Source organism: Lissotriton vulgaris, chromosome 3_1 (assembly GCF_964263255.1).
Source record: "Lissotriton vulgaris chromosome 3_1, aLisVul1.2, whole genome shotgun sequence".
NCBI lineage: Eukaryota > Metazoa > Chordata > Amphibia > Caudata > Salamandridae > Lissotriton > Lissotriton vulgaris.
Window position 1 is genome coordinate 1,062,412,001 of NC_141689.1, and position 26,387 is coordinate 1,062,438,387.

Sequence of the window (26,387 nt, forward strand, 5' to 3'; positions counted from 1 at the left end):
CGTATTTCAGTGAGGGACCACGCGGCAGAACTGTGTGCCTCGGTGTAACATCAAAGTCGTTGGGACGTAGCCCTGCTGGATCCTTGTTGCGCGGGCGCTCGTCCTGAGGGGCCCCGTCGGCTGCTGGTGAATAGCTGCCCACCTAGACGTCCCGACCATGACCAGAGGCGGGCGGAAGTGGATCCACCAAACAAGGGCCCATTGATAATTTCACTGGACCTAGTGGGGGGCCCAGTGCCTCCGGGGGTGGCCAGGGTGCAGGGCCCGACAATGCGCAGGGCCCTCTGATGGCGGCTATCACCCAATCAAGGGACATGTTGGACGCTAAAATAGGAGAGGTAGGGGCCGATGTGACTTTGCTGCGACAGGATCTCCGCAACGCAGTAGGCCGCATCACGGAGGCTGAAACCAGGATCACGGGAGTAGAAGGCGATGTGGGCACGTTAAAACAGAAAGTGGCTGAGATGGATAAAATTCAAAAGGGCCTTGCGCTCCGGGTGGAAGATGCGGAAGGACTGGCGCGCAGAAACAACCTCTGCTTCGTGGGTTTTCCGGAGGACTGTGAGAAGGGACCTATGGATAGATTTTTGACTCGATGGCTGGAGAGCTGGCTCCCCCCGGACGCCCTGTCAAGATGCTTTGTAGTGGAGCGCGCTCACAGGGCCCTGATGCAGAAGCCACCCACTGGAGAACGGCTTAGACCGGTCATAGCCAGAATATTGAACTTCCAAGACAGGGATGCCATCCTGCGGGAAGCAAGGGCCAAGGAGACACTCATGTTCGAAAATCATGATTTTCCTGGACTATACTAAACAGGTGCAGCAGCAACAACACTCCTTCGTAGCAGCGAAGGCCAAACTACGTGGACTGAAGATACAATACTCCTTGCTGTATCCGGCCCGCCTCCGGGTAATCTTTCAATCAAAAACCCACTTCTTCGATACCCCGGAGGATGTCTTCAGATGGACCGATGAGACGGTCAGAATCCGGCCAAACGCCCAGCCGGGCTTAGGCACCGGTCAGTCGCGTGGATCGTCACAGGAGAGGGGCGACCCTGCTGCCAGGAGTAAGCGACACAGGAAATCTCGGTCACGGAAGCGCTCCCTCTCTCGCAGCGGCCAACTTGATGAGACTCAACTCGACACCGATCAATCTGGGAAAGAAAACTGAAAACTATGGGAATCTGACTCTTTTCTGGTACTGTTGGCCCGCTGAGGAGTTCACTTGAGGACAATACGTGACTGCTTAGACTGTCGAACATTGAGCGCGGAGTGCTCGTAAAGTCACGGGCCATGGCTGGACCCTTCGGGGCTTGTGTTGATGACGCCAGGTTGCCTCTCTTTGCGCTGGTTTAGGGGGGAGGTGGTAGTGTGGGGTTCGGGGTGCTGGTATATGGGGCTGCCTAGTTCCCCCACGGTTAGGGGGTGGCCCTGAGGGGGGGGGTTCTTTAGAGTGCATAGTTGGGATCCATTGGCATGGTTGGCTTTTGGCGCTCTGTTTTGGGCCCGAAGTTCCCCATGCCGCGACAGATACTTCAGTGTTCCATGAGGTGTGCTGCTTACCGTCGTTGACACCGTGAGGCCATTATCGCGGCCGCGGCGCTGCTGGAGGGACTGGAACAACGATGTCAGAGAGGGGGGGGGGACGAGGTGGCGGTGCGGCTGCTCCTGCAAGCGCAGCAATCCTACGCGTCTGTCTTACTTGACGAGGTTCGACAAGCGTGGCTGGCCACGCGGAGCAGGATATATCAGTGGGGTGATAAGTCCTGCACTATGCTACACAGGTTGTGTCAACACACCATGCAACCAGTCACATTGCCGGGCCTCCTCGATGGGGAGGGAGTTGCCATAACAGACCCAGCGACCCTGGCGACGAGCTTCGCCCACTATTCCGCTGAGACTGTCTCCCGGCGGATGCGATTGACAAATTCATTGCTGACCTGCCCCCCCCCGTGCAGTTTCTGATGAGGCGAGGAAATCCCTGGACCTCCCCCTTACGGCGGAGGAGCTGGGGGATGCACTAGGGCAACTAAACACGGGAAAGGTACCCGGACCGAGTGGATTTCCTTGCGAATTCTATAAGAAATTCCATCTCCAATTAGGGCCTCATTATAGGAAGGCGCTGGAGGCAGCGCGAGAACGGGGTAGCTTGCCGGCTGAATGGCGCCACGCCAAAGTTGTAGTTTTCCAGAAGCCAGGTAGGCCCCCAGACCAACATGAATCATATCGCCCCATATCCCTGCTTAACATCGAAGCCAAATTGTTGGCCAAGGCGTTGGCGAACCGCCTCCTCCCATATGTGGCTGACCTGGTCCATCCGGACCAGGCGGGCTTCGTGCCCCACAGGGCGACACAACACAACATCAGACGTGCGCAGGCGGCCGTCGACGCCATGGGGGCAACCGGGGAGCGGGCGGCCTTATTGCTGGCGGACATTGACAGGGCATTTGACTTGGTCAGCTGGACATACCTATTCGCTCTCCTGCCGCGCCTTAACCTAGGCCCAGTGTTTATCTCATATGTCAAGCTGCTGTACACTGATATAACTGCGTCCGTGCGAGTGTCTGGGGCGATCTCAGAGAAATTCTCGGTTAGCCGGGGGACCCGACAGGGGTGCCCACTGTCCCCTTAACTCTTTGCGCTGGTCATGGAACCTTTGGCCTTTTGGGTGCGCATTGATGCGCAGCTTCGCGGCTTTGTGTGGGGTGCGGGACTATCAGATAGAATTGCACTCTATGCCGATGTCCTTTTCTTCCTGACAGACCTTAACCGGTCGGGCCCCCGAATTTTAGAGATAATGAGCGTATTTGGTGAGGTATCAGGACTTTTTCTCAATCCGCGTAAGTCAACCCTTTGGGTGCTGGGCGGGGGGGCTGATGTGTACCCCTGGGCGTCGGCCTTGCAGGTGGCGGTCGGGGGACTGAAATACCTGGGAGTCTTCCTGTCCGAGTCCGCTGACATCGCGTGGGAGCGCAACGTGTTGCCAGTGTGGGAAAAAGTCCAAACAGACATCAAAACATGGTCTCGCATGCCCCTCAATATTTTTGGTAGGTCTGCGATCTTCAAAATGGTCGCACTTCCGCGCCTGCTGTACCAACTGCAGAACCACCCGTATAGGATTGAACCACAGTGGTTTCGTCGGGTCAACTCAGTGTTGGGCCACTTCCTGTTGGCTGGGGATGCCGCCAGAATGGCGCTACGGACATGTTTCCTGTCCACATACTGTGGGGGTCTGGCCACATCGGATCTCCTGTCCTACTATCAGGCCTCCCACCTTTTGGTTCTCAATGAATGGTGGTATGGCGATAGAGGAGACCCTGCATACGCTCTCGAACGCTCGTTGATGGGAGATACCACGCTGCATACGCTATTGTATTCGGCTAGGCAATGGAGGGGGCTGCCACGCGCCACTCAGGTGGTCTTCGTGATTTGGCGGCAAGGGCTGCGCCGTATGGGCTGGTGGGGCAGACTGACAGCGGAGACCCCACTGTGGAAGAACGGACAGCTCCCCACACTGGCCTCGCTGACAGGGTTTGGCGGCTGGGACTCTATTGGAATCTCCTCGCTTGGACATGTTCTGACCGGGGTTACTCTCAAGTCCTTCCAAGAACTTATCACTGAGTTCCATATGCCCAAGACCCAATTCTTCAAGTACTTACAATTCTGTCATGCGCTTGCACCTAGTTTGGTTGGCTTGGATCACCTACCAGAATTTAGTCCAGTAGAAGCCAAAATCTTCACGGGGGACCTTGGGGATAAAAAGGTGTCTCGAATCTATCAAACGCTAGTCACCCATTGTTCCTCTTCCCTGCTACCGCTGAAAGAATGCTGGGAAACGGACATTGGCCCATTGGACGAGGATGACTGGAGGGAGGCCTTGGAGTCCCCGCGCGGGGCTGCCATTGCAGTGCGACTCCGCCTAATACAATTTAAGTATCTGCACAGGGCTTACTATACCCGGGAGAGACTGTGGAAGGCGGGCCTCATTGCGTCTCCGGAGTGCCTGCGCTGTGGGGCTGAGAGGTACGCTGCTGCATACGGTGTGGTCCTGTGTTGGTCTGACTCTGTTCTGGAACGGTGTTTGGAGTTGTTTGTCGGAGGTTCTGGGGTGGGATCTTCCCCGTACGCCCAGGCTGGGACTTCTACATATCTTGGAGAATGTGGGTGGGAACATCTACAAACGTCACTTTATGCTGTTGGGCCTGGTGGTTGCTAAGCGGGATCTGGCACGAGCATGGAAGGGTGAGCGTGCTCCTCCGCTAGGTGCCTGGAAAGCGGGCCTAGATTACTTCATGGGATTGGAGCTGCCTGTGTTTGAAGCCAGGGGATGCCCCCGGAAACATTACAATATCTGGAAACGGTGGGCGGATTACAGGGGGTTGACTCTGGAGCCTCCAGCAGACTCAGATGATGGGCTACCTGCAGAAGAGGACCTTCAGGCCTAGGGGGGCACTCGACGACTGCTGTGCTGTATTCAAAGACTAAGGCTTATTGTGATCACGTGCATAGGGTTAGGGTGGGATAAGGGGTGGGTAGTCGGGGTGTTTGGTAGTTGGGGCCGTGGAGGAGGGGAGGGAGGGTTTTTTTTCCAAGTGATTAGGTTTGCATATACATTAAGATATGTCTACCATTTGACAGTACCCTCCTGACTGTGGAGAACTGTATTTATGCTTTGCCTAATCAATCAATAAAACGGTTGTGAAAAAAAAACTTGGCGTGTAAGGTCTCAAACACTTTTGAATGCTAGTACCCCCCCCCCCCCCCCCAATAGGAGGGACCTAGTAGGTAATCCAGCCCATTTCCTTAGTATAAAGATAGGTGCTGTGTCCCCAGGACTTTTGATTATCCTGGAAGAAACTTTGATACAAACTCTTGGACCTTCGACGTTCTATATCGACTAGAAGACTGAAGACCTCTCCTGTGTGGTCAAGGAGTGACCACCCTGTGCAAACAGGCACCACCAGTAACTTGCCGGTCTGCTTTGTTGACGCTCCCGCCGGATCCCAAAGACTCCGTGACACAGGAACTGGACTCTCAGACTTCTCTGACTCCGACCCACATCCACAGCAGAGCTGAGACCCGTGGCGGACATGAGACGTGGGACCGGACACCCTGCATTTTGCTAACAGTGCAACTTCCGAGGCACCCTCGCAGTTGTGCATTGGGGTATGAGAAGCCCCAAACCCAAGCACCATTTGCACCGAAGCTCAGCCCTCCACACTCCACGAGTGCCGCGTGGGGCCCGCTCTTGCATTTCAGCTCAACGCGTCTTCCCGGTTGCTAGCCCGCTGGCTAGTTAGCCCTCCGAAGACTTTCCCTTGAAACCAAACTGCTTTCCTGGTTGCTCCAGGCTTGCTCCAGATTCCCTCCAAAGTCAAGTCAAGTCAGAAATTTATATAGCGCGCTACATACCCATAGGGTCTCAAGGCGTGTGAGGAAGTGGGGAAATTACTTGTCGAATATCCAAGTTTTAAGTTGCTTTCTGAATGCTAGGTGGTTCTGAGTAAGCCGAAGGTGAGTGGGAAGAGAGTTCCAGGTCTTGGCTGCCAGGTAGGAGAAGGATCTACCTCCCATGGTGGCTTTGTTGATGCGGGGAACAGTGGCCAGGGCTTGGTTGGAGGATCGTAGATGACGGGAGGGGGTGTAGAAGGACAATCGTGTGTTGAGGCATTCGGGTCCAAGTTCGTAAAGTGCTTTGTGTGCGTGGGTTAATAGGCGGAAGGTAATTCTCTTATTTACGGGGAGCCAGTGGAGGTTTTTCAGGTGACCAGAGATGTGTTCTTTATGCGGGATATCAAGTATGAGCCTGGCTGAGGCGTTCTGGATGCGTTGGAGTTTTTTCTGGAGTTTTTCGGTGGTACCGGCGTATAGGGTGTTTCTGTAGTCCAGGCGACTCGTGACAAGTGCGTGGGTGACCGTTTTTCTAGTTTCGGTGGGGATCCAGCGAAACGTTTTTTTGAGCATGCGAAGAATGTTGAAGCAGGATGATGAGACAGCGTTGACTTGTCTGGTCATTGAGAGTGAGGAGTCCAGGATGACGCCCAGGTTCCGTGCGTGGTCCGTCGGGATGGGTGCTTTTCCAAGGGCCTCTGGCCACCAAGAGTCGTCCCAGGCGGAGGGGGATGTACCTAAGATTAGGACTTCTGTTTTGTCTGAATTCAGTTTCAGACGGCTGTGCTTCATCCAATCGGCTACTTCTTTCATTCCTTCGTGTAAGTTGTTTTTGGCGGTGTTGGGGTTCTTGGTGAGTGAGAGGATCAGTTGGGTGTCGTCAGCGTAGGAGATGATGTTGAGATTGTGTTGGCGAACGATGGCTGCGAGGGGGCTCATGTATACGTTGAAGAGGGTGGGGCTGAGTGATGATCCTTGCGGCACGCCGCAGATGACTTCAGAGGCCTCTGATTTGAATGGAGGGAGTCGGACTCTTTGAGTTCTTCCGGTGAGGAAAGAAGTGATCCATTCCAGAGCTTTTCCTTGGATTCCGATGTTGCTGAGGCGCTGTAATAGGGTGCTATGGCAGACTGTGTCGAAGGCTGCGGAGAGGTCAAGGAGGATGAGGGCGACAGTTTCTCCATTGTCCAGTAGGGTTCGAATGTCACCTGTTGCTGCGATGAGTGCGGTCTCAGTACTGTGTTTGGCTCGGAAACCGGACTGTGAGGAGTCGAGGGATTTGTTGGCTTCGAGGAAGGCGGCGAGCTGGTTGTTGACAGCTTTCTCGATGACTTTGGCCGGGAAAGGAAGGAGCGAGATGGGGCGGTAGTTTTTGAGTTCGGTGGGGTCAGCTGTGGGTTTCTTCAGAAGGGCGCTGAGTTCTGCGTGTTTCCAGCTTTCCGGGAAGGTGGCGGAGTTGAGGGAGCAGTTGATGACGTCTCGGAGGCGTGGTGCTATGATGGAGTCTGCTTTGTTGAAGATGTGGTGAGGGCATGGGTCAGTTGGGGATCCTGAGTGGATGGAGTTCATCAGGCGGATGGTGTCCTCAGTGGAGATTGGGTTCCAGTCGTTAAGGATGTTCAAGGGGGGAGAAGGTCCTGCAGAAGGTTGGGTGGGTAGGTCTTCGGGTCGGTTGTCGAAGCTGTTGTGGATGTCTGCAATTTTGTTGTGGAAGAAGGCTAGGGAGTCGCAGAGGGCTTGAGAGGGGGTGATGTCGTTGGAGTTGGCTGATGGGTTGGTAAATTCTTTGACGATGTTGAATAACTCCTTGCTATTGTGGGCGTTGTTATCTAGTCGGTCTTTGAAGGCGGCTTTCTTGGCAGACCGGATTAGTTGGTGGTGTATGCGGGTGGCGTTTTTGAAGGCGTCTCTGGTGTTGGAGTTTGGGTCTTTTTTCCATGCTTTCTCGAGGGAGCGGCAGAGTTTCTTGGATTTCTTAAGATCATCGTTGAACCAGGAGGCCTTCTTGCTGCTTAGTTTGTTTTGATGTTTTTTCAACGGTGCTAGGATGTCGGCGCTTTTGGATAGCCATTGGGTGAAGTTAATGGCTGCTTGGTCGGGGTTTGAGGAGTGGACAGGGGGGATTTGGAGGAGCGATGAGGAGATCTGGTCGATGGTGAGTTTGTTCCAATTTCTACGCAGGGTGGGTTGAGGGTGGTAGTGGATTGTGGGCTTATTGTAGAGAAAGTGAACGCAGCTGTGGTCCGTCCAGTGAAGAGCTGTGGTGTGGCTGAAAGAGACGTATTTGCTGGAGGTGAAGATAGGGTCGAGTGTGTGACCTGCAATGTGGGTGGGGGAAGTGACAAGTTGTTTAAGTCTGAGGTTTGCGAGGTTGTCCAGAAGGGTGGTGGCGCTTTTGTCATTGCTCTTTTCCAGGTGAAAATTGAGGTCTCCCAATAGGATGTAGTCCTCGGAGGGGAGGGCGTGTGGGATGATGAATTCAGTGATATCGTCATTGAATTGCGCCCGGGGGCCCGGGGGCCGGTAGAGAAGGGTGCCTCTAAGTGTGGTTTTGGGGTCGGTGTGGATCTGGAAGTGGAGGTGCTCGGCGCTGGCAAGGTTGTCATCTGAGCTGGTAGAGATGTGAATGGAATTCTTGTGGACGATGGCGATGCCTCCTCCTGTATTCTTGACGCGGTCCTTACGGATGATCTTGTATCCTTCTGGGATGGCAATGGTGATGTCTGGGGCTGATGATGCGTTCATCCATGTTTCTGTTAGGAATGCGACGTCTGGTGAGATGGTGTCTAGTAGATTCCAAAGGTCGATGGCATGTCTGTGGATTGAGCGGGTGTTGAGCAGGATGCATTTTAGGTGGTTGGTGTCTGGTCTCTGTGTCGCGTTGGTGGATGAGGAGTAGGTTTTGGTGCCGTCGAACTTGCAGGAGTTGCACGAGAAGGGTCCATGGGTGTGTCCAGGAGCGGCTTGGGCGCAGTTTAGGGAGCGGCCGGTGTTAAGGGCTAGGAGGGAGGTGGCATCGTATGTAATGCGGGGTGGGTGGGTGGAACGAGGGCAGGGGGTCTGGCGCTGGGCGCTGTCCAGGCGCGGACGGGCATAGACGGGCTTACCTTTGGCGCGACTGGGGCGCGAACGCTGCGCGTGGATGCTGCGCGCATGAGCTACTGTCGTATATGGATGGTGGGAAGGGGGAGGGGCGAGGGCGGCTCAGCTGGGAGGCGGGGCGGGCTCACGAGGACGCTGACCGAGCACAACAACAACACCCAAAATGGCAGCGGAGGGGAGGGCAGAGAACAGCGCCGGGGGTTATCCCGCTAAATGTGGAAGGTTCTGCGCAAGTAGAGCGGAGCAGCGAGCAGGGCAGCACAGGCTAATGAGTTTCTGGCCAATAAAAATAAAAGTAAAAGCGGAGCAGCGAGCAAGGCAGCACAAGGCTAATAAGCTTTTAGCAATAATTAATGAAAGCGGAGCAGCGAGCAGGGCAGCACAAGGCTAATGAGCTTTAGCAATAATTAATGAAAGCGGAGCAGCGAGCAGGGCAGCACAAGTCAAGTGACCTTCTGGCAAATATAAATGGAAAGGCAGTACAACGATACCAGGTCTCGCCAGGGAGACTGGGGAGCGACCACTCAGCACGGCGGTGGAGAGGGGATCACAGCGCTTTCAGGTATGGAAGCGCTGTATATCGTCAGTGGGAGGGCGGCTCAGCTGGGAGGCGGGGCGGGCTCACGAGGACGCTGACCGAGCACAACAACAACACCCAAAATGGCAGCGGAGGGGAGGGCAGAGAACAGCGCCGGAGGTTATCGCGCTAAATGTGGAAGGTTCTGCGCAAGTAGAGCGGAGCAGCGAGCAGGGCAGCACAGGCTAATGAGTTTCTGGCCAATAAAAATAAAAGTAAAAGCGGAGCAGCGAGCAAGGCAGCACAAGGCTAATAAGCTTTTAGCAATAATTAATGAAAGCGGAGCAGGGCAGCACAAGGCTAATGAGCTTTAGCAATAATTAATGAAAGCCGAGCAGCGAGCAGGGCAGCACAAGTCAAGTGACCTTCTGGCAAATATAAATGGAAAGGCAGTACAACGATACCAGGTCTCGCCAGGGAGACTGGGGAGCGACCTTGCTGGTCTGACTCGAAGCCAATCTTCACTTCCTGCGTGGGTTGCGTTTGCCAAGGCTTGTTGGGACCAATCCGGATACCAATGCCACAGTCAACTAGTGCCATTGGTCAACTATCTCCTGGTCGTCGTCGACGCCTCCTGGTCCTCGTGGCTGCAGAGACGAGCTTCACCTCCTCACCTGAAATCAACTCGACATCGCCTGGTTCTTTCCTGGTCACTGGCTAATGACCCAGACTCTATCCCCTCTGCTTTCAGGTTCTTCACTTCTTCGATCCACTGGCCGCCTGCAGCACTTCTTTTGCAAATCTCTATTGAAAGCATTTTCGAAACCCGACACGAAAAGACACCTATGCACCCGGTTTCTCTGGGTGAGGTAACTCTAGTACAATGGTGCTCCCGTGGGTATTGACTCTCCAAGTGTCCTACTTTAAAGGGGTTTTGTAGTAGTCCATCCGGAAGTGCCCTAAAATTGTAACTTTGTAACTCTTACGTTCTCCATTATAAGTCAATGGTAACTCGCAACTGTGTTTAGACACTGCACGCGTCTCCCGTGGGTCTCCTACCTCCTAACCTTTGGTTGTCTAGTGTAGCCCCAGCGATTCTCTAGGCCCTAGGCCTATTCACTATTTCTGAAGTGGTCCTTATACCACTTACTTAGTATATGATTTGTGAAGCCCCTATGGCAGAACTGTATTTGTGCAACTTATAGTATGCTAATTGAGTAACTTGTGAATCTGAAAGAGACACATTAGTGATCGATTCCTTACCTTAGAATATCCCCAGGCGTCAGACTGGATCCGGAAATTTTTGCGTAGCAATACCCCTGCGCGTTGGTAGGCGTCGTCTACGGCTCCGCGTCCAGCGTCTGCGTCGTTAGCGCCGGAATGACGTAGTCGGAGTACTTAGACGCCGCCCATGCGCGCTGACGTCGGTTCTTCTTTTTTCCGCACCAGCTAGCGCAGATCCGGAGAAGCTCTACCCCTAGTCATTTTTTGACTAAACTTTTGATCTTTTTGATCACTCTTTTTCTTCGAGTCTTCGACTCTATCGGTGCCGGTAGGGATGCCCAGGTACAAGCCCTGCTTGAAGTGCGACCGACTTATGTCGGTCACGGATCCCCATCGCCGGTGCCTGAAGTGCCTAGGCCTCGACCTTGACGATCGGACCTGCTCAGACTGCCGGGCCCTGACGTCGAAGGCTAGGCGGGAGCGATCCCGCATGCGGCTCGAGCTGCAGCAGTCGGCCCGCGCCACTCCAGGTCCCGGTCCCACGGGAAATCGAGGGGCAGGTCGCGAGGTCGGAGTCATCGGAGCTCTGGGAGTGGACACCGGTCGTCAGGCTCCAAGTCCTCAGGTAAGAGGCATGAGAGGTCGGAGCGACGTCATCGTTCCTCCGACCCACCCCGACGCTTGCACGATGCGGCCGGGGGCTCAGGTGACACCGCCCACGTTGCTCCACGGGAGTCGCCAGCGTCGCCGCCTGCCCCACACCTTCGGGTCCCTGGGCCTGGCGCGACGCCAGAGGAGATCGAGCGGTACCTCATGGCCATGAGGTCCCTCCCTCCTCAGTCGGGTTGCTTGGCGCCTTCGGGCACAACGGTCCCGACCGGAAGCCCTAGCGGGTCGGGTGCTTCGGCTCCGACGCCGCCAGGTGCTTCGGCCCCGGCGCCGCAGGACCTCACTGGATCTGCTTCCGGGTCGTCGCCGGTCGACCTTACGATCTCGCCGGCGCCGGCCCCACTGGTGTCGCCCCCGGCGCCCGCTGAGAACGCTATCCCCAATGTCCCCTACGGTCCGACTCTGGCGCCGGAACGGCGCCGTATCCGACGGTCTTTGGAGATTTTTATTTCCAAGAGGAGGCCCCGTCTTCTGACCCTGTTTTACAGGTTATGGGTGACTAGGAGGATTGGGAGGGGTCTGAGGACCCTCTGGCACTGGAGAGCCAGTCTCAACAGGACTGGACATATGAGCTTGGGGAGGCCAGTGGTCTTGACACATCGCCAGACACTGGATTTGCCTCCCCTCCAACTGAGGCTTCGGAGGAGGGGTCTACATATAGTGTAGTGTTGACTAAGGCAGCCAAGGCCTTACACCTTGAGCTCCCCGTCGCGGCCGTGAGGACAAACCTCACGGAGGTCCTCAAACCGCAGTCAAGCTCCAGTGAGCCTCTGCTGCCGTTCAATGAGGCCTTATGTGACGTTCTTGTGGGCACTTGGTCTAAGCCCGCCACAGGTCCGCCTGTGGATAGGAACGTGGCCAGACGCTACCGCCCAGCTCCGGGCAACCCATGCTTTTTGTCCACCCATCCCACCCCCGAGAGCCTGGTCATCCAGGCCTCCAACTCCCAAACTGCATTCCCGTCGGCTCCGCCCGACCAGGAATCCAAGAGATACGAACAGTTCGGGAAGAAGGTGTTCTCGTCTGTTAGCCTAGGGCTGCGGTCTGTCAATACCGCCTGTCTCTTGGGCCGCTACACCCACACTCTGTGGGACACGGGATTCGGAGGTGCTGCCACAATGCCCGGAGAAGGTCCGGGCTAAACTCGCCCAAACCCTTGCGGAGGGCCGAGATGCAGCACGTTATTCTATCCGGTGTGGACTGGATACAACGGACTCACTGGGCAGGGCGATGGCAACGACTGTGGCGGTTCTACGCCACGCCTGACTGAGGTCAGCCAACTTCTCGGCCGATGTCCAGGCCACACTCCTGGACATACCGTTTGATGGCCGTCGCCTCTTCGGCGACAAGGCAGACCATGCGCTGGAACGTTTTAAGGACTCCGGAGCTACGGCCAAGTCCTTGGGCCTCACGGCCCAACGCCAGCAATCGGGTGCCTTTCGCTCCTTTCGTTGCCACGGAAGGGGCGCCCCCACACGTGCTGCCAGCCACGCGCCGCAAAATGTTCAACAGCGCGGTGGCGGCCGTGGAAACCGCCGTGGCGGCGGTCGGGGACAACGGCGAGGCCAGTCCACACCTCCCTCCACAGCACCCGCCTCGAAACCTTCCTAGTCCGAATTTTCAGGCCCATGTGACACCTGTGGGAGGCAGGGTTTGCCATCACCTCTCCCACTGGCGCACTATCACATCGGACAGGTGGGTGCTACAGATCGTCCGAAGGGGCTACTCCCTCCCCTTCGAGGCGACCCCCTCCATCCATGCTACCCCGTGTCTGGGGATCACTTGCAACTTCTGCAAGAGGAAGTCACGGCCCTCTTGGCCAAGGGGGCCATCGAGCGCGTTCCTGGGCCAGAAGTAGGGTGTGGATGCTATTCCCACTACTTTCTGGTACCCAAGAAGGGCAAAGGGGGCCTACGCCCTATCTTGGACCTTCCCAACGTCAACGGCTTCCTCCGGAAGGAGAAGTTCAAGATGCTGACTTTGGCTCAGGTCCTGGCTGCCCTGGACCCAGAAGACTGGCTGGTAGCGTTGGACTTGCAGGACGCGTATTTCCACATCCCCGTCCTGCCGGCCCACCGGCGTTACCTGCGGTTCACGGTAGGCCAAGAGCACTTTAAGTTTACCGTGCTCCCCTTCGGCCTTACCAGCGCCCCACGGGTGTTCACGAAGGTGATGGCGGTGGTCGCAGCTCATCTGCGCAGGTTAGGGGTATCATTCTTCCCCTACCTACACGACTTGTTGTTATAGGCGGGCTCGCCCCAGACAATCGTCATCCACCTCCAGACTACGGCCGACCTCCTGCATTTGCTGGGTTCTCTATCAATGTGCCAAAATCACACCTGTGTCGCTCTCAGAAGCTCCTCTTCATCGGAGCGGTTCTCGACTCGGCGCAGTTTCGGGTTTACCCTCCCGAACAGCGGGTTCGGGATACACCGGCTCCGATTCCCATCTTTCAGCTATTATCCCGAGTCTCGGTCAGGTTGACGCTGCGGCTTCTGGGGCTGATGGCTTCCTGCATCCTTCTGGTGCATCACGCCAGGTGGCGGATGCGGGCTCTGCAGTGGGACCTGAAGTTTCAGTGGGCCCAGCATCAGGGCAACCTGTCCGATCATGTCTTGATCTCGGAGGGCACTGCGAGACAACTGCAGTGGTGGCTCACGGACCGCGATTGGGTCAGTGGCAGATCCCTCTCCCTACCCCACCCAGAGCACGTAGTTGTGACGGACGCGTCCCTTCAGGGCTGGGGAGGCCACATGGGAGAGGCGGAGATCAGAGGCCTCTGGTCTCCGGCGGAGTCCTGGCTCCATATCAACCTTTTGGAGCTGCGGGCGATTAGTCTAGCACTGAAGGCATTCCTCCCCTCTGTCCGGGGGAGTGTAGTGCAGGTGTTCACGGACAACACCACCGCCATGTGGTAATGCAACAAACAGGGCGGGGTGGGGTCGTGGACCCTATGCCAGGAGGCTCTGCACCTCTGGCAGTGACTGGAACATCAGGGCGTGACCCTGGTGGTTGAACACCTGGCTCTCTGAATGCCAGGGCGGACTAACTCAGCCGTCGGTGCATGATGGATCACGAATGGCGTCTGAACTCGGACGTGGCGCAAGGCCTCTTTCAGCAATGGGGAGAGCCTTGGTTAGATCTATTCGCCACAGAAGAGAACGCGCAATGTCATCAGTTCTGCACGTTGGAATTTCCAAGGCGGCACTCGCTCGGAGACGCTTTTCGTCGCGAGTGGAGTTGCTGCCTATTGTACGCCTTTCCGCCTATACCACTTCTGCCCAGAGTTCTGAAGAAGATCAGGCGCGACCGGGCCCAGGTTATCCTTGTGGCTCCGGACTGGGCACGAAGATACTGGTATCCCGAGCTACTCAGCATGTCAGTCGATCCCCCGATTCGTCTGCCTCTTCGGGAGTACCTTCTGTCGCAGCAGCAGGGGACGGTCCTGCACCCGAACCTGTCCAGTCTCCACCTACAAGCTTGGAGATTGAGCGGCGGCAGTTGAGGCCATTTGACTTGCCTCCTGAAGTCTGTGATATCATTCTGGCAGCCAGGCGTCCCTCCACAAAGTCGGTATACTCCTGCAGGTGGAACAGATTTGTGGCATGGTGCACAGCAAAGGCTGTGGACCCTCTCTCTGCACCCCTTTCTGAAGTTCTACTCTTCCTTCTTTCCCTTGCCCAGCAGGGCTCTGCTCTGGGCACTCTTAAGGGGTACCTTTCTGCCCTTTCCGCCTTCTTACGGCTACCTGATCAGCCTTCCTTATTCAAGTCCCCAATTGTAAATAGATTTCTGAAGGGCATCACACACACAAGTTCCCTCCTGTTCCCTTCGTGATGCCCCAGTGGGACTTGAATCTTGTACTCACTTATCTGATGTGTGCTCCCTTTGAGCCGCTCCATAACTGTCCTCTCCGTCTTCTTACCCTAAAGACCGCCTTCCTGGTTGCCATCACCTCTGCCAGGAGAGTGAGTGAGCTCCCGGCTCTTTCTTCTACTCCACCTTTCCTCTCTGTTTATCCGGATAAAGTGGTGTTGCGTACACAACCTTCCTTTCTGCCCAAGGTTGTCAAGGCATTCCACATAGGCAGTCCATTACCTTGCCCACCTTCTTTCCGCCTCCGCATCACTCGAAAGAGGAAGAGAAGCTCCACCTTCTGGACCCAAAACGTGCGCTCTTATTACCTAGATCGCACACGCCAGTTCCGGGTGGATGACCAACTCTTTGTTGGTTACGTGGGCGCGAAGAAGGGAAAGGCGGTACACAAGAGGACCATTTCGCGGTGGATCATCTTGTGTATTCAGGCATGTTACTCCATGGCCAAAAAGGAGCCCCCTGCTGGATTGCGGGCTCATTCCACTCGAGCCACGGCAACAACTGCCTTGGGCCGAGGAGTCCCCTTACAGGACATTTGTCAGGCAGCTACGTGGGCCTCGCTGCACACGTTCGCAAGACACTACTTCCTGGACAGTCCAGTCCGAAGGGATGGCTTTTTATGGTTTGTCCTCCAGGACTTTCTGGTGTGATTATTAGTTCGCAGACCCGCCACCGGGGTTGGTATTGCTGGGGTATCTATTCTAAGGTAAGGAATCTATCACTAACGTGTCTTTCAGATGCACAAGTTACTACTTGTGTAACGATATATCTGTAAGAGACATTGGTTAGTGATAGATTCCTTACCGACCCACCCATCCTCCCCGTTCTGCGAACCGATATCTAGGGTTAAGGTCATCCCCTTTCAGGGCCCTAGTTTCATGGCACCAGTGTTGGTTCTATCATGGCTCTGCGTATCTGGCGCGGAAAAGCTGTGTATCAGAACTGACGTCAGCGCGCATGGGCGGCGTGTAAGTACTCCGACGACGTCATTCCGGCGCTAACGACGCCGGCGACGGACGCGGAGCCGTAGACGACGCCTACCGACGCGCAGGGGTATTGCTACGCAAAAATTTCCGGATCCAGTCTGACGCCTGGGGATATTCTAAGGTAAGGAATCTATCACTAACTAATGTCTCTTACAGATATATCGTTACACACGTAGTAACTTGTGCTGTACTTCGATCTCTGACCTCATAAAGAGTGCAGAGGGGTTGTGTTAGAAATAAATACATATATATTTGATATATACCTTGTGTGGTGTCCATTCATTTGGTATTCAAGGGATTATAATTGGTAAAACAAACAGCTTCACATGCTCTTTGGAGTTTAGCCTAAGACTGCTGGTCCATGCTACCACTAGGATAGCTTGTCTATAAGGTTGACTTTACAACCACCATCCATAAGGGTCGTTTAGACTGGTGCAAGGTATGCACTAGAATAGTGGACATCATATGCCAGGCTAATTTCTCACAAGGACTGGCAAACGTGCACCTTCAGAAGGCTTTGCCACTCGCCAAAGCTGCTACCACTGTGTCCTGTCCTAGACATTTGGCAGGAGGTTACGTTGGCGTTGGTACACAGGTTTGCGAAGCGCTGCTGCTTCAGTTCTCCAGTCCTTTGAGACTGACATTTGCCCCCTCTGTCCTGCCGGATATTTCGGTATGAGTCCGTTCACAAACCCGCCACCTTGGGAGGTACTGCTATGGTATGTATTCGCAAGGTAAGGAATCTGTGGTTAGAATTATCCCTCAAAATAACAAGTTGATTACCTTCGGTAACTATCTTTCTGGTGAATATTCCGTCTGACAGTAGATTCCTTACTGACCCTCCCATTTCCCCGTTCTGTGAACTAGATTTATTTTTCCTTCATCTAAAAAGAGTTGCAGATTTGGAGATCTGCACACTGGTCATGCCAATATGCCAAGAGGCCTTACGTTTGAAGGCGCTCACAACCTAGAAAGTAACTGACGTCTGCATGCATGGATGGGGCTTGTATGCGGATCTGCTGGTCATTTTCGGAGCAAAATGTCAGTGCGGAGCCACACAGCTCCACCTACCGTAACGCAGGAGAATAATCTGATGCCTGGGGAATAGTCGCAAGGTGAGGAATCTGCGGTTAGGTATCCACCAGAAAGATAGTTACTGAAGGTAAGTAACCTATTCATCATTCCAGCTGCACATAGTCTTGGAATTATACTTACGTCTACTGACTCACGGCTCTCGGTGCTGCTCTGCCTTAAGTCTTTATCCCAGGCAAAAAAAAAACATTTGAGTTAGGAGAATTCTGTTTGAATTTAACCTTAAAATGTTGATATCTATTTTTTGTCATAAGTCACTTACTCGCAGAATGTTAAGCATGGCTGTGTTTTGACTTGAAAAACATTAAATTACTTCAAAATTATTAAATTAGGATTTTTTTTACTTCTTCCTCACAAAAAAACAGGAATCAGTTAATATACCGATTTGAGAAAGCGACATTAGTGATCTCAAAATTACTTTCACTGTGCTTCTTGATCTTCACCAAAATAAAATAAATGCAGATGAGGAAAGTAGATGAGTGGTGGTTTTTAGAGACATGCCATGGTGAGATTTAAGAAGATCGTTAAAAGTGCTGTGGTCCTACTCTGCCTTCTCTAGCACACATCCGTCTGATCCGCAGTGCGGTTATTTCTTTTTGTTGTGGACACATGTTCTGGACTTACGTTTCAGGATTATATGTGAATAAATATATCTTACCCATCAGAATTACGGCCTCACCTTGCAGGCACACTGGGTAATGTTTTTTCATTCTGTCTTTTCAATGTTAGATTTGCTCAGAAGAACGACATTTCCAATCATTCCCTGCAGGATAGTACCAGCCAGCCTATTGAGATCAGTGAGCCAGCCAGCAAACAGTGTCGTCAGTCCTCCAACAGCAGGCAGCCAGGGTAATGGGTTTTCTTCTCTATTTTGGATGACAGTGAGACGAGAGAAGAATTACATTGCCCATAATTCATGTATCATTTTTAGTTACTACTATAATTAGAACAGGACATCCTTCATCTTCTTAAGTTGTGGTGTCAGTTTTATTTTCTTTCAGTTTTTTATTTAGTGATAATGAAATCCAGAGTACTTGTGGAAACTGGATGTCAGAAAATAAGTGTTAAAAAAAAATCTTACTGATGGTGCATTGGTGCATTGCATTAGTCAGAATTTTTCAGTAAGAGCTCTTAGTGAAAAAGGAAGCATTTCCATGCTTTCTATCAACTTATGAACTTAGTTCTGTGCTATCATATAGGTAATGTCCAGTTGGTTTGTGTGTGTGTGTGTGTGTGTGTGTGTGTGTGTGTGTGTGTGTATCTATATATATATATTTATATAATATATATATATATATATATATGTGTATGTGTGTGTTATGTCTGAAAGAGACACGTTAGTGATAGATTCCTTACCTTAGAATTTCCCCAGGCGTCAGACTGGATCCGGAATCTTTTGCGTAGCAGTACCCTTGCGCGTCGGTAGGCGTCGTCTGCGGCTCCGCGTCCGTCGTCCATGACGCCGTGATGACGTCGTCTGAGTACTTAGACGCCGCCTCCGCGTGCTGACGTCAGTTCTTTTATTTTCCGCGCCAGCCAGCGCAGATCTGGAAAAAGCAGTAACCCAGTCAATTTTTGACTAACTTTTTGGTGATCATTTTGATCCTTTTCGAAGTCTTGCGACTCCGACGGTGCGGTAGGGATGCCCGGCTTCAAGCATTGTGAAGATTGCGACCGCACCATGTCGGTCACGGATCCTCACCGCCAGTGCCTGACGTGTTTGGGCGTCGACCACGACGACGAGGCCTGCCCCGACTGTCGGGCCCTTTCGAGGAAAGCCAGGCGGGAGCGGTCCCGCAGGCGGCTCGAACTCCGGCAGTCGGCCCGCGCCGCGTGAGGTCCCGGTCCCACGGGAGGTCGAGGGACAGGTCGCGGGGACGGAGCCGTCACAGCTCCGGGAGTCGGCACCACTCCTCCGGGTCCAAGTCGTCAGGTAAGAAACACAAGAAATCGAAGAGGCATCATCGCTCTTCTGACTCCCCCCCCCCCCGACGCTCGTGCGATGCGGCCGGGGGTTCGGGTGACACCGCCCACTCGGCTCCTCTGGAGTCGCGGGCGTCGCGTCCGGCCCCATACCCTCCGGTCCCTGGGCTGAATGCGACGCCGGAGGAGATTGAGCATTTCCTCATGGCCATGAGGTCCCTTTCTCCTCCGACCGGCTCCGCGGCGCCTCCGGGCCCAGCGAACCCGTCTGGGGGCCCTAGTAGGTCGGGGACTTCGACCCCGACGCCGTCGGGTGCTTCGGCGCCACCGGCGCCTTCAGGCCCGGCGCCGCAGGGCCCCACGATCCCGACACCGCCGGTGCCCTCGGGCCCGGCGCCGCAGGGAACAGCGGCACCGGCGCTGCCGGTGCCTTCGGGCCCGGCACCGCTGGGCCTTCCTCGGGTTATGGATCGTCACCGGTGGACCTTACGACCCCCCATCCACCCCCCGGCGTCGGTCCTTGTGGTGTCACCTCCGGCGCCGTCCTCGGGCGGCGCCGTCCCCGATACCTCCTTTGCTTCGGTTCCGACGCCGTTTGGAGATTTTTACTTCTATGAACCGACCTCATTGAATTACAACCCTGAATCTCAGGAGATGGGTGATGAGGAGGATTGGGAGGGGTCTGAGGACCCTCTGACCAAGGAGTGTCAGTCTAATATGGACTGGGCAGGAGACCTTGGGGAGGCCAGTGGCCTGGACACCTCTCCAGACCCTGTATTTGTCTCTCCTCCTACCGTGGCTTCGGAGGAGGGGGCTTCTTATGGTGTGGTGTTGACGAGGGCGGCCAAGGCCTTGGGCCTTGAGCTCCCCGTCGCGGCCGTGAGGACTAACCTCCTCACAGAGGTCCTTAAACCGCAGTCATGCTCGGCTGAGCCTCTGCTGCCCTTTAATGAGGCCTTGACCGACATTCTTTTGGGCACTTGGTCCAGGCCCGCTACGGGTTCGCCCGTGGATAGGAACGTGGCCAGACGCCAGCTCCGGGCGACCCGTGTTTCCTGTCCTCCCACCCCACCCCCGAGAGTCTAGTCATCCAGGCCTCTAATTCTCAGACCGCATTCTAGACGGCCCCGCCGGACAGGGAATCCAAGAGGTATGAGAATTATGGAAAGAAGATATTCTCCTCCCTTAGTTTGGGACTGCGTTCTTTCAACACTGCATGCCTCTAGGGCCGCTACACCCACTCTCTGTGGGAGACGGTGGCGGAAGTGCTGCCAGAGTGCCCGTTGGAGGTACGGGCCAAACTCGGCCAAGCCCTTGTGGAGGGCCGAGATGCAGCCAAGTATTCAATCAGGTGTGGGCTGGATACTACTGACTCGCTAGGCAGAGCGATGGCTACGACGGTGGCGGTGAGACGCCACGCCTGGCTGAGATCCGCCAATTTTTCGGCAGATGTCCAGAACACACTGTTGGACATGCCGTTCGATGGCCGTCGCCTCTTTGGCGACAAGGCAGACCACGCGCTTGAGTGCTTTAAGGACTCCAGGGCTACGGCAAAGTCCTTGGGCCTCTCGGCCTGCGCCAGCAAACGGGTGCCTTTCGCTCCTTTCGTGGCCAGGGAAGGGGCGCCCCCACACGTGCCTCCAGCCACTCGCCGCAGACTGTCGTCCAGCGCGGCGGCGGCCGTGGAAACCGCCGCGGAGGCGGTCCGGGAACCAGGCGAAGTCAGTCCACACCTGCCCCCGCGGCATCTACCTCTAAACCCTCCTAGTCCGTGCTTTTCGGCCCATGTGACGCCAGTGGGAGGCAGGGTTCCCCATCACCACTCTCACTGGCGCCCTGTCACTTCGGACAGGTGGGTGCTGCAGATCGTTCGGAGGGGCTACTCCCTCCCCTTCGAGACGACTCCTCAAGCCATGCCACCGCAACAGCACCGCGTATCGGGGGATCACTTGCGGCTCCTGCAGGAGGAAGGTTCGGCCCTCTTGGCCAAGGGGGCCATCGAGCGCGTTCCTGGACCAGAAGTAGGACGTGGTTGCTACTCCCACTACTTTCTGGTACCCAAGAAGGGCAAAGGGGGCCTACGCCCTATCTTGGATCTGAGGAACGTCAACGGCTTCCTCCGGAAGGAGAAGTTCAAAATGCTGACTCTGGCTCAGGTCTTAGCTGCCCTAGACCCAGGAGACTGGATGGTAGCGTTGGACTTGCAGGACGCGTATTTCCACATCCCCGTCCTGCCGGCCCACCGGCGTTACCTGCGGTTCACGGTAGGCAACGAGCATTTTCAGTTTACCGTGCTCCCCTTCGGCCTTACCAGCGCCCCACGGGTGTTCACAAAGGTGATGGCGGTGGTCGCAGCTCATCTGCACAGGTTGGGGGGTCTCAGTCTTCCCCTACCTCGATGACTGGTTGTTGAAGGCGGGCTCGCCCCAGACAGTCGTCAGCCACCTCCAGACTACGGCGGATCTCCTGCACCAGCTGGGATTTTCCATCAATGTGCCGAAGTCACACCTGTGCCCCTCTCAGAAGCTCCTTTTCATCGGAGCGGTTCTCGACTCGGCGCAGTTTCGGGTTTACCCGCCCGAACAGCGGGTTCGGGATATACAGGCTCTGATTCCGATCTTCCGGCCTTTATCCAGAGTTTTGGTCAGGTTGACGCTGCGGCTTCTGGGGCTGATGGCCTCCTGCATCCTTCTGGTGCATCACGCACGGTTGCGGATGCGGGCTCTGCAGTGGGACCTGAAGTTTCAGTGGGCCCAGCATCAGGGCAACCTGTCCGACCATGTCCTGATCTCGTAGGGCACTGCGAGTCAGCTGCAGTGGTGGCTCACGGACCACGATTGGGTCAACGGCAGATCCCTCTCCCTTCCCCAACCGGAGCACGTAGTTGTGACGGACGCGTCCGTCCAGGGCTGGGGAGGCCACATGGGAGAGGCGGAGATCAGAGGCCTCTGGTCTCCGGCGGAGTCCCGGCTCCATATCAACCTGTTGGAGCTGCGGGCGATTCGTCTAGCACTGAAGGCATTCCTCCCGTCTGTCCGAGGGAGTGCAGTGCAGGTGTTCACGGACAACACCACCGCCATGTGGTACTGCAACAAACAGGGCGGGGTGGGGTCGTGGACCCTCTGCCAGGAGGCTCTGTGCCTCTGGCAATGGCTGGAACATCAGGGCGTGACTCTGATGGTTCAACACCTGGCAGGTTCTCTGAACGCCAGGGCGGACGAACTCAGCCGACGGTGCTCGATGGATCACGAATGGCGTCTGAACTCTGACGTGGCGCAAGGCCTCTTTCAGCAGTGGGGAGAGCCTTGGTTAGATCTATTCGCCACCGAAGAGAACGCGCAATGTCATCAGTTCTGCACGTTGGAATTTCCAAGGCGGCACTCGCTCCGAGACGCTTTTCATCGCGAGTGGAGTTGCGGTCTGTTGAACGCCTTTCCGCCTATACCACTTCTGCCCAGAGTGCTGAAGAAGATCAAGCGCGACCGGGCACAAGTCATCCTTGTGGCTCCGGACTGGGCACGAAGGTACTGGTATCCGGAGCTACTCAGTATGTCAGTCGATCCCCCGGTTCGTCTGCCTCTTCAGGAGGACCTTCTGTCGCAGCAGCAGGGGACGGTCCTCCACCCGAATCTGTCCAGTCTCCACCTCCATGCTTGGAGATTGAGCGGCGACAGTTGAGGCCATTTGACTTTCCTCCTGAAGTCTGTGATATCATTCTGGCAGCCAGGCGTCCCTCCACAAAGTCGGTATACGCCTGCAGGTGGAACAGATTTGTGGCATGGTGCACAGCAAAGGCTGTGGATCCCCTTAATGCCCCTCTTTCTGAGGTTCTCCTCTTTCTTCTCTCTTGCCCAGCAGGGCTCTGCTCTGGGCACTGTCAAGGGCTATCTTTCAGATCTTTCAGCCTTTCTGAGGCTGCCTGACCAACCTTCTTTGTTCAAGTCCCCTATTGTTAATCGATTCCTGAAGGGCATCACTCATACGTTCCCTCCTGTTCCCTTCGTGATGCCTCAGTTGGACTTGAACCTGGTTCTTACGTTTCTGATGTGCGCTCCCTTGGGCCACTTCACAACTGTCCTCTTCGCCTTCTTTCTTTGAAGACTGCCTTTCTGGTAGCCATCACCTCTGCCAGGAGAGTGAGTGAGCTCCAGGCTCTATCTTGTAAGCCTCCTTTCCTTTCAGTCCATCCGGACAAGGTTGTGTTACGGACGAGGCCCTCCTTCCTACCCAAGGTGGTCACGGCCTTCCACATTGGGCAATCCATCACCTTGCCCACCTTCTTTCCGCCTCCGCACCCCTCGAGAGAGGAGAAGAAGCTCCACCGTCTGGACCCAAAACATGCGCTCTCATTCTATTTGAATCGCACACAACAGTTCCGGGTGGATGATCAACTCTTCGTTGGATACGCGGGCGCTAAGAAAGGGAAAGCGGTGCACAAGAGAACCATCTCCCGGTGGATTATCTTGTGCATCCAGGCGTGTTACTCCTTGGCTAAGAAGGAACCCCCTGTTGGGCTGCGGGCTCATTCCACTAGAGCCACAGCCACTACAACTGCCTTGGGCCGCGGTGTGCCCTTGCAGGACATTTGCCAGGCAGCTACGTGGGCCTCGCTGCACACGTTTGCAAGACACTATTGCCTGGACAGTCGAGTCCGGAGGGATGGCTACTTTGGCTGTTCCGTCCTCCAGGACTTTCTGGTGTGATTATTGGTTCGCAGACCCACCACCACGGGGTTGGTATTGCTGGGGTATCTATTCTAAGGTAAGGAATCTATCACTAACGTGTCTCTTTCAGATGCACAAGTTACTACTTGTGTAACGATCTATCTGTAAGAGACATTAGTTAGTGATAGATTCCTTACCGACCCACCCCTCCTCCTCCCCGTTCTGCAAACCGATATCTAGGGTTAAGGTCATCCCCTTTCAGGGCCCTAGTTTCATGGCACCAGTGTTGGTTTTTGGCATGGCTCTGCGCTTCTGGCGCTGAAAAGCTGTGTCTAAGAACTGACGTCAGCACGCGGAGGCGGCGTCTAAGTACTCCGACGTCATCACGGCGCCCACGACGCCGACAACGGATGCGGAGCCGCAGACGACGCCTACCGACGCGCAAGGGTACTGCTACGTAAAAGTTTCCGCATCCAGTCTGACGCCTGGGGATATTCTAAGGTAAGGAATCTATCACTAACTAATGTCTCTTACAGATATATCGTTACCTAAGTAGTAACTTGTGCAGTAAGGTGACAATGTCAGTCATAGTGCTACATTTTAATCCTGAAATTGTTCAGTTGTTGTTCAGTGAGCTAACTATGCATTTTGCCCTGACATATTACATCACTCAACACCATAATAACAACCCCTCTCCTCCACACCTCAACTGTACCAGATGCAGCATCACAGTATAAGGAGATCTCATGTTAAATCAGGCGGTCCTTCTGACTTTAGGGCGTTCATGACATCTATCCTATCTGCGGCAGTGAATAGTTTCAGCAGGATAGCCACTCTTTCTGCGCGGCCTTGTGCCACACCTGCTTTTAATTTTTATATTTTGATAGTGACCCGATCCCACTGGGGCACCCACACCTCATTGCATTGTTGGGGGCTACAGGAGGAGGCCCAAGGCTCTCATGGCCCTTATGATCCCCAGCCCTTGCAAAACCTGGTATGCCGGCGCAAGAACTGCTCACACTTTAAAAATATATATATATTCTTTTTAGCTGCCCTGTCCCACATAGAGCACCCACTACTCTTGCTCCCTTTTGCTACGGGAGAATGTCTGCAGCCCTGCTGGTTATCCAGGAAGCACCTATCGTCTAGTGCTGGTGCAGGAGCTTGCTATAGTTATATGTTCTCCCTTCTGGCAGGTGCAACTGTTCAGGACTTGGCTTCGAAGCTGCCCTGTCCCATTCTGGTACTACCCCCTCGCCCCCCCTCCCCCCTCTTGCAGTTGTCCCACGGCAGTCCTGAGCGACCGCAGGACAAAAGAAATTATTTTGTCTCCGGTTGCAGAGGTCCTGGCAAAGCCAGCCCCCTAAGGGCTAGTGGGTCAAGGTATCCCTAGCCTGCGTCACCATATCTTTTTTAATTTGTTTTTTATTATTAATAAAACATTTTCATGAGGTTCCGAGTCATGAAATGGTGGCCACAACACTTCTGTTCATGTTGCAGCCAGCCAATCCGAGTGCTTGCTCCAAAAAGCCCCCTTGGTCAATCATAAAGCTTAAATTTGTTAATACAAGTCCACTGCCAAGGTGTCTATAATTTATGAGCATTCATTTCTCAAAAAACGACTGAAAAGCTGAACACCAAAACACAAAACGCATGGTTTTTGTATTGCAAGCTCCTGTTCTGGTAAATTTTGTAGAATTCCCTTTAGCTGTTTTTGTAGTATTGGAGTTCAATTTTCCTATGGAAAATGGCCTGGGGCAAATGTGTTTTGGGACACCCTCCACCTTATTTTCTCAACTGCCACTTTAGGGATTACACTCAAAATTTCCAGGAGGGAAATGAGGTGGATGAAATTTTTTTTTGTGTGAAAAGGTTTGTGAAGATAAGTCAAATTGTGCCACAGTTATTAGCAAACCAAAAAGGAAATGTGGTCCCAACTATAGCTACCCAGTGGCCACTGCCACTGGGTAATACAAACAAGTTATCTTCAGTAATGGTCTTTCCTGGTAGAGACTGTCTGTCTACAGATTCCTCAACTTTTGAATATTCCCAAGGTGTCAGACTGGGTCTGGAAAACTTTTCAGAAGCACCTTTATGTGCCGGAAGGTGGCACCTTGTGGCGCCACACTGACGCCGTTCTGCTCTCTGAAAATTACCTATGCGGCCTTTATAAGCTCTACTCCCTCGTGCTGTCACTTGCTTTCGAGATTTTCCGAGCCCCAAGACACAGGCCCAAAAGCAAATTGGTAGGCTTGGGTTCTTAGTCCAATCATAAAACCAGGAGGAAGAGAGGGTTGGAGAGGAATCAGTGGCTAGATAGTCCCCACCAGAAACAGAGTAATAACTGCAGATTCCTTGCCTTTTTTGGTAGCTACCAAAGCAGTACCTATTTGGTGGTGGGTCTGAGAATTTACTCAAACCTGAAATTCCTGATGTCTAGAACAGGGACTCCACTTGCTAAGGCAGTAGTAGCAGCTATGGCCCTAGTCGAAGGAGCATGCAGTCCTTCTGGAGGCTGGTTTTGGGTCAGTGCGTAGAAGGAATTTATGCAGAGCACGAACCAGCGTGAGATGGTTCTCCTCTGCACTGCCATGCCTTTTTTTCACTTCAAGGAACTCAACGAAGAGCGGACCATCAGCCCAGTGTTCTTTGGTACAATATATGTAGAAGCTCAGCACTTCCTTGGGGTCCCAGCAATGGAGTCCTAACTCCTCCTCCTTAGAGGGGTTAGGTGGAACATAGAACGCCGGCATGGTAATGGTTTGACCGATTTGGACAGCGTTGCTACTCTCTGCAGAAAAAACTCCTGAGTCCACAGAACCAGTTTGTCTGGAAAGCAAGTAGTGTAAGGTGGGTTAACAAAAAGAGCCTGAAGCTCATTCACTTGCTGTGCTGAGGTGATGGTGACGACAAGAAACAGTCTTTATGGTAAGGGACAGCTGTG

The 26,387-nt window shown here is 54.3% G+C and overlaps 1 protein-coding gene across 5 annotated transcripts in view; it reads left to right on the plus strand.

Moving 5' to 3' along the window:
• The window catches only part of ACO1 (aconitase 1), a 533,052-nt gene that overhangs the window by 376,858 nt on the left and 129,807 nt on the right, over positions 1–26,387 (plus strand). For 3 of the 5 annotated variants that reach the window (XM_086961478.1, XM_086961479.1, XM_086961480.1), the window contains exon 13: positions 17,586–17,705. The exons of the other annotated variants lie outside the window; for them this stretch is intronic. In XM_086961478.1, coding sequence (XP_086817604.1) covers positions 17,586–17,705 — 120 coding nt within the window. The remainder of the gene's footprint in view (positions 1–17,585; positions 17,706–26,387) is intronic. 5 annotated transcript variants of the gene reach the window in all.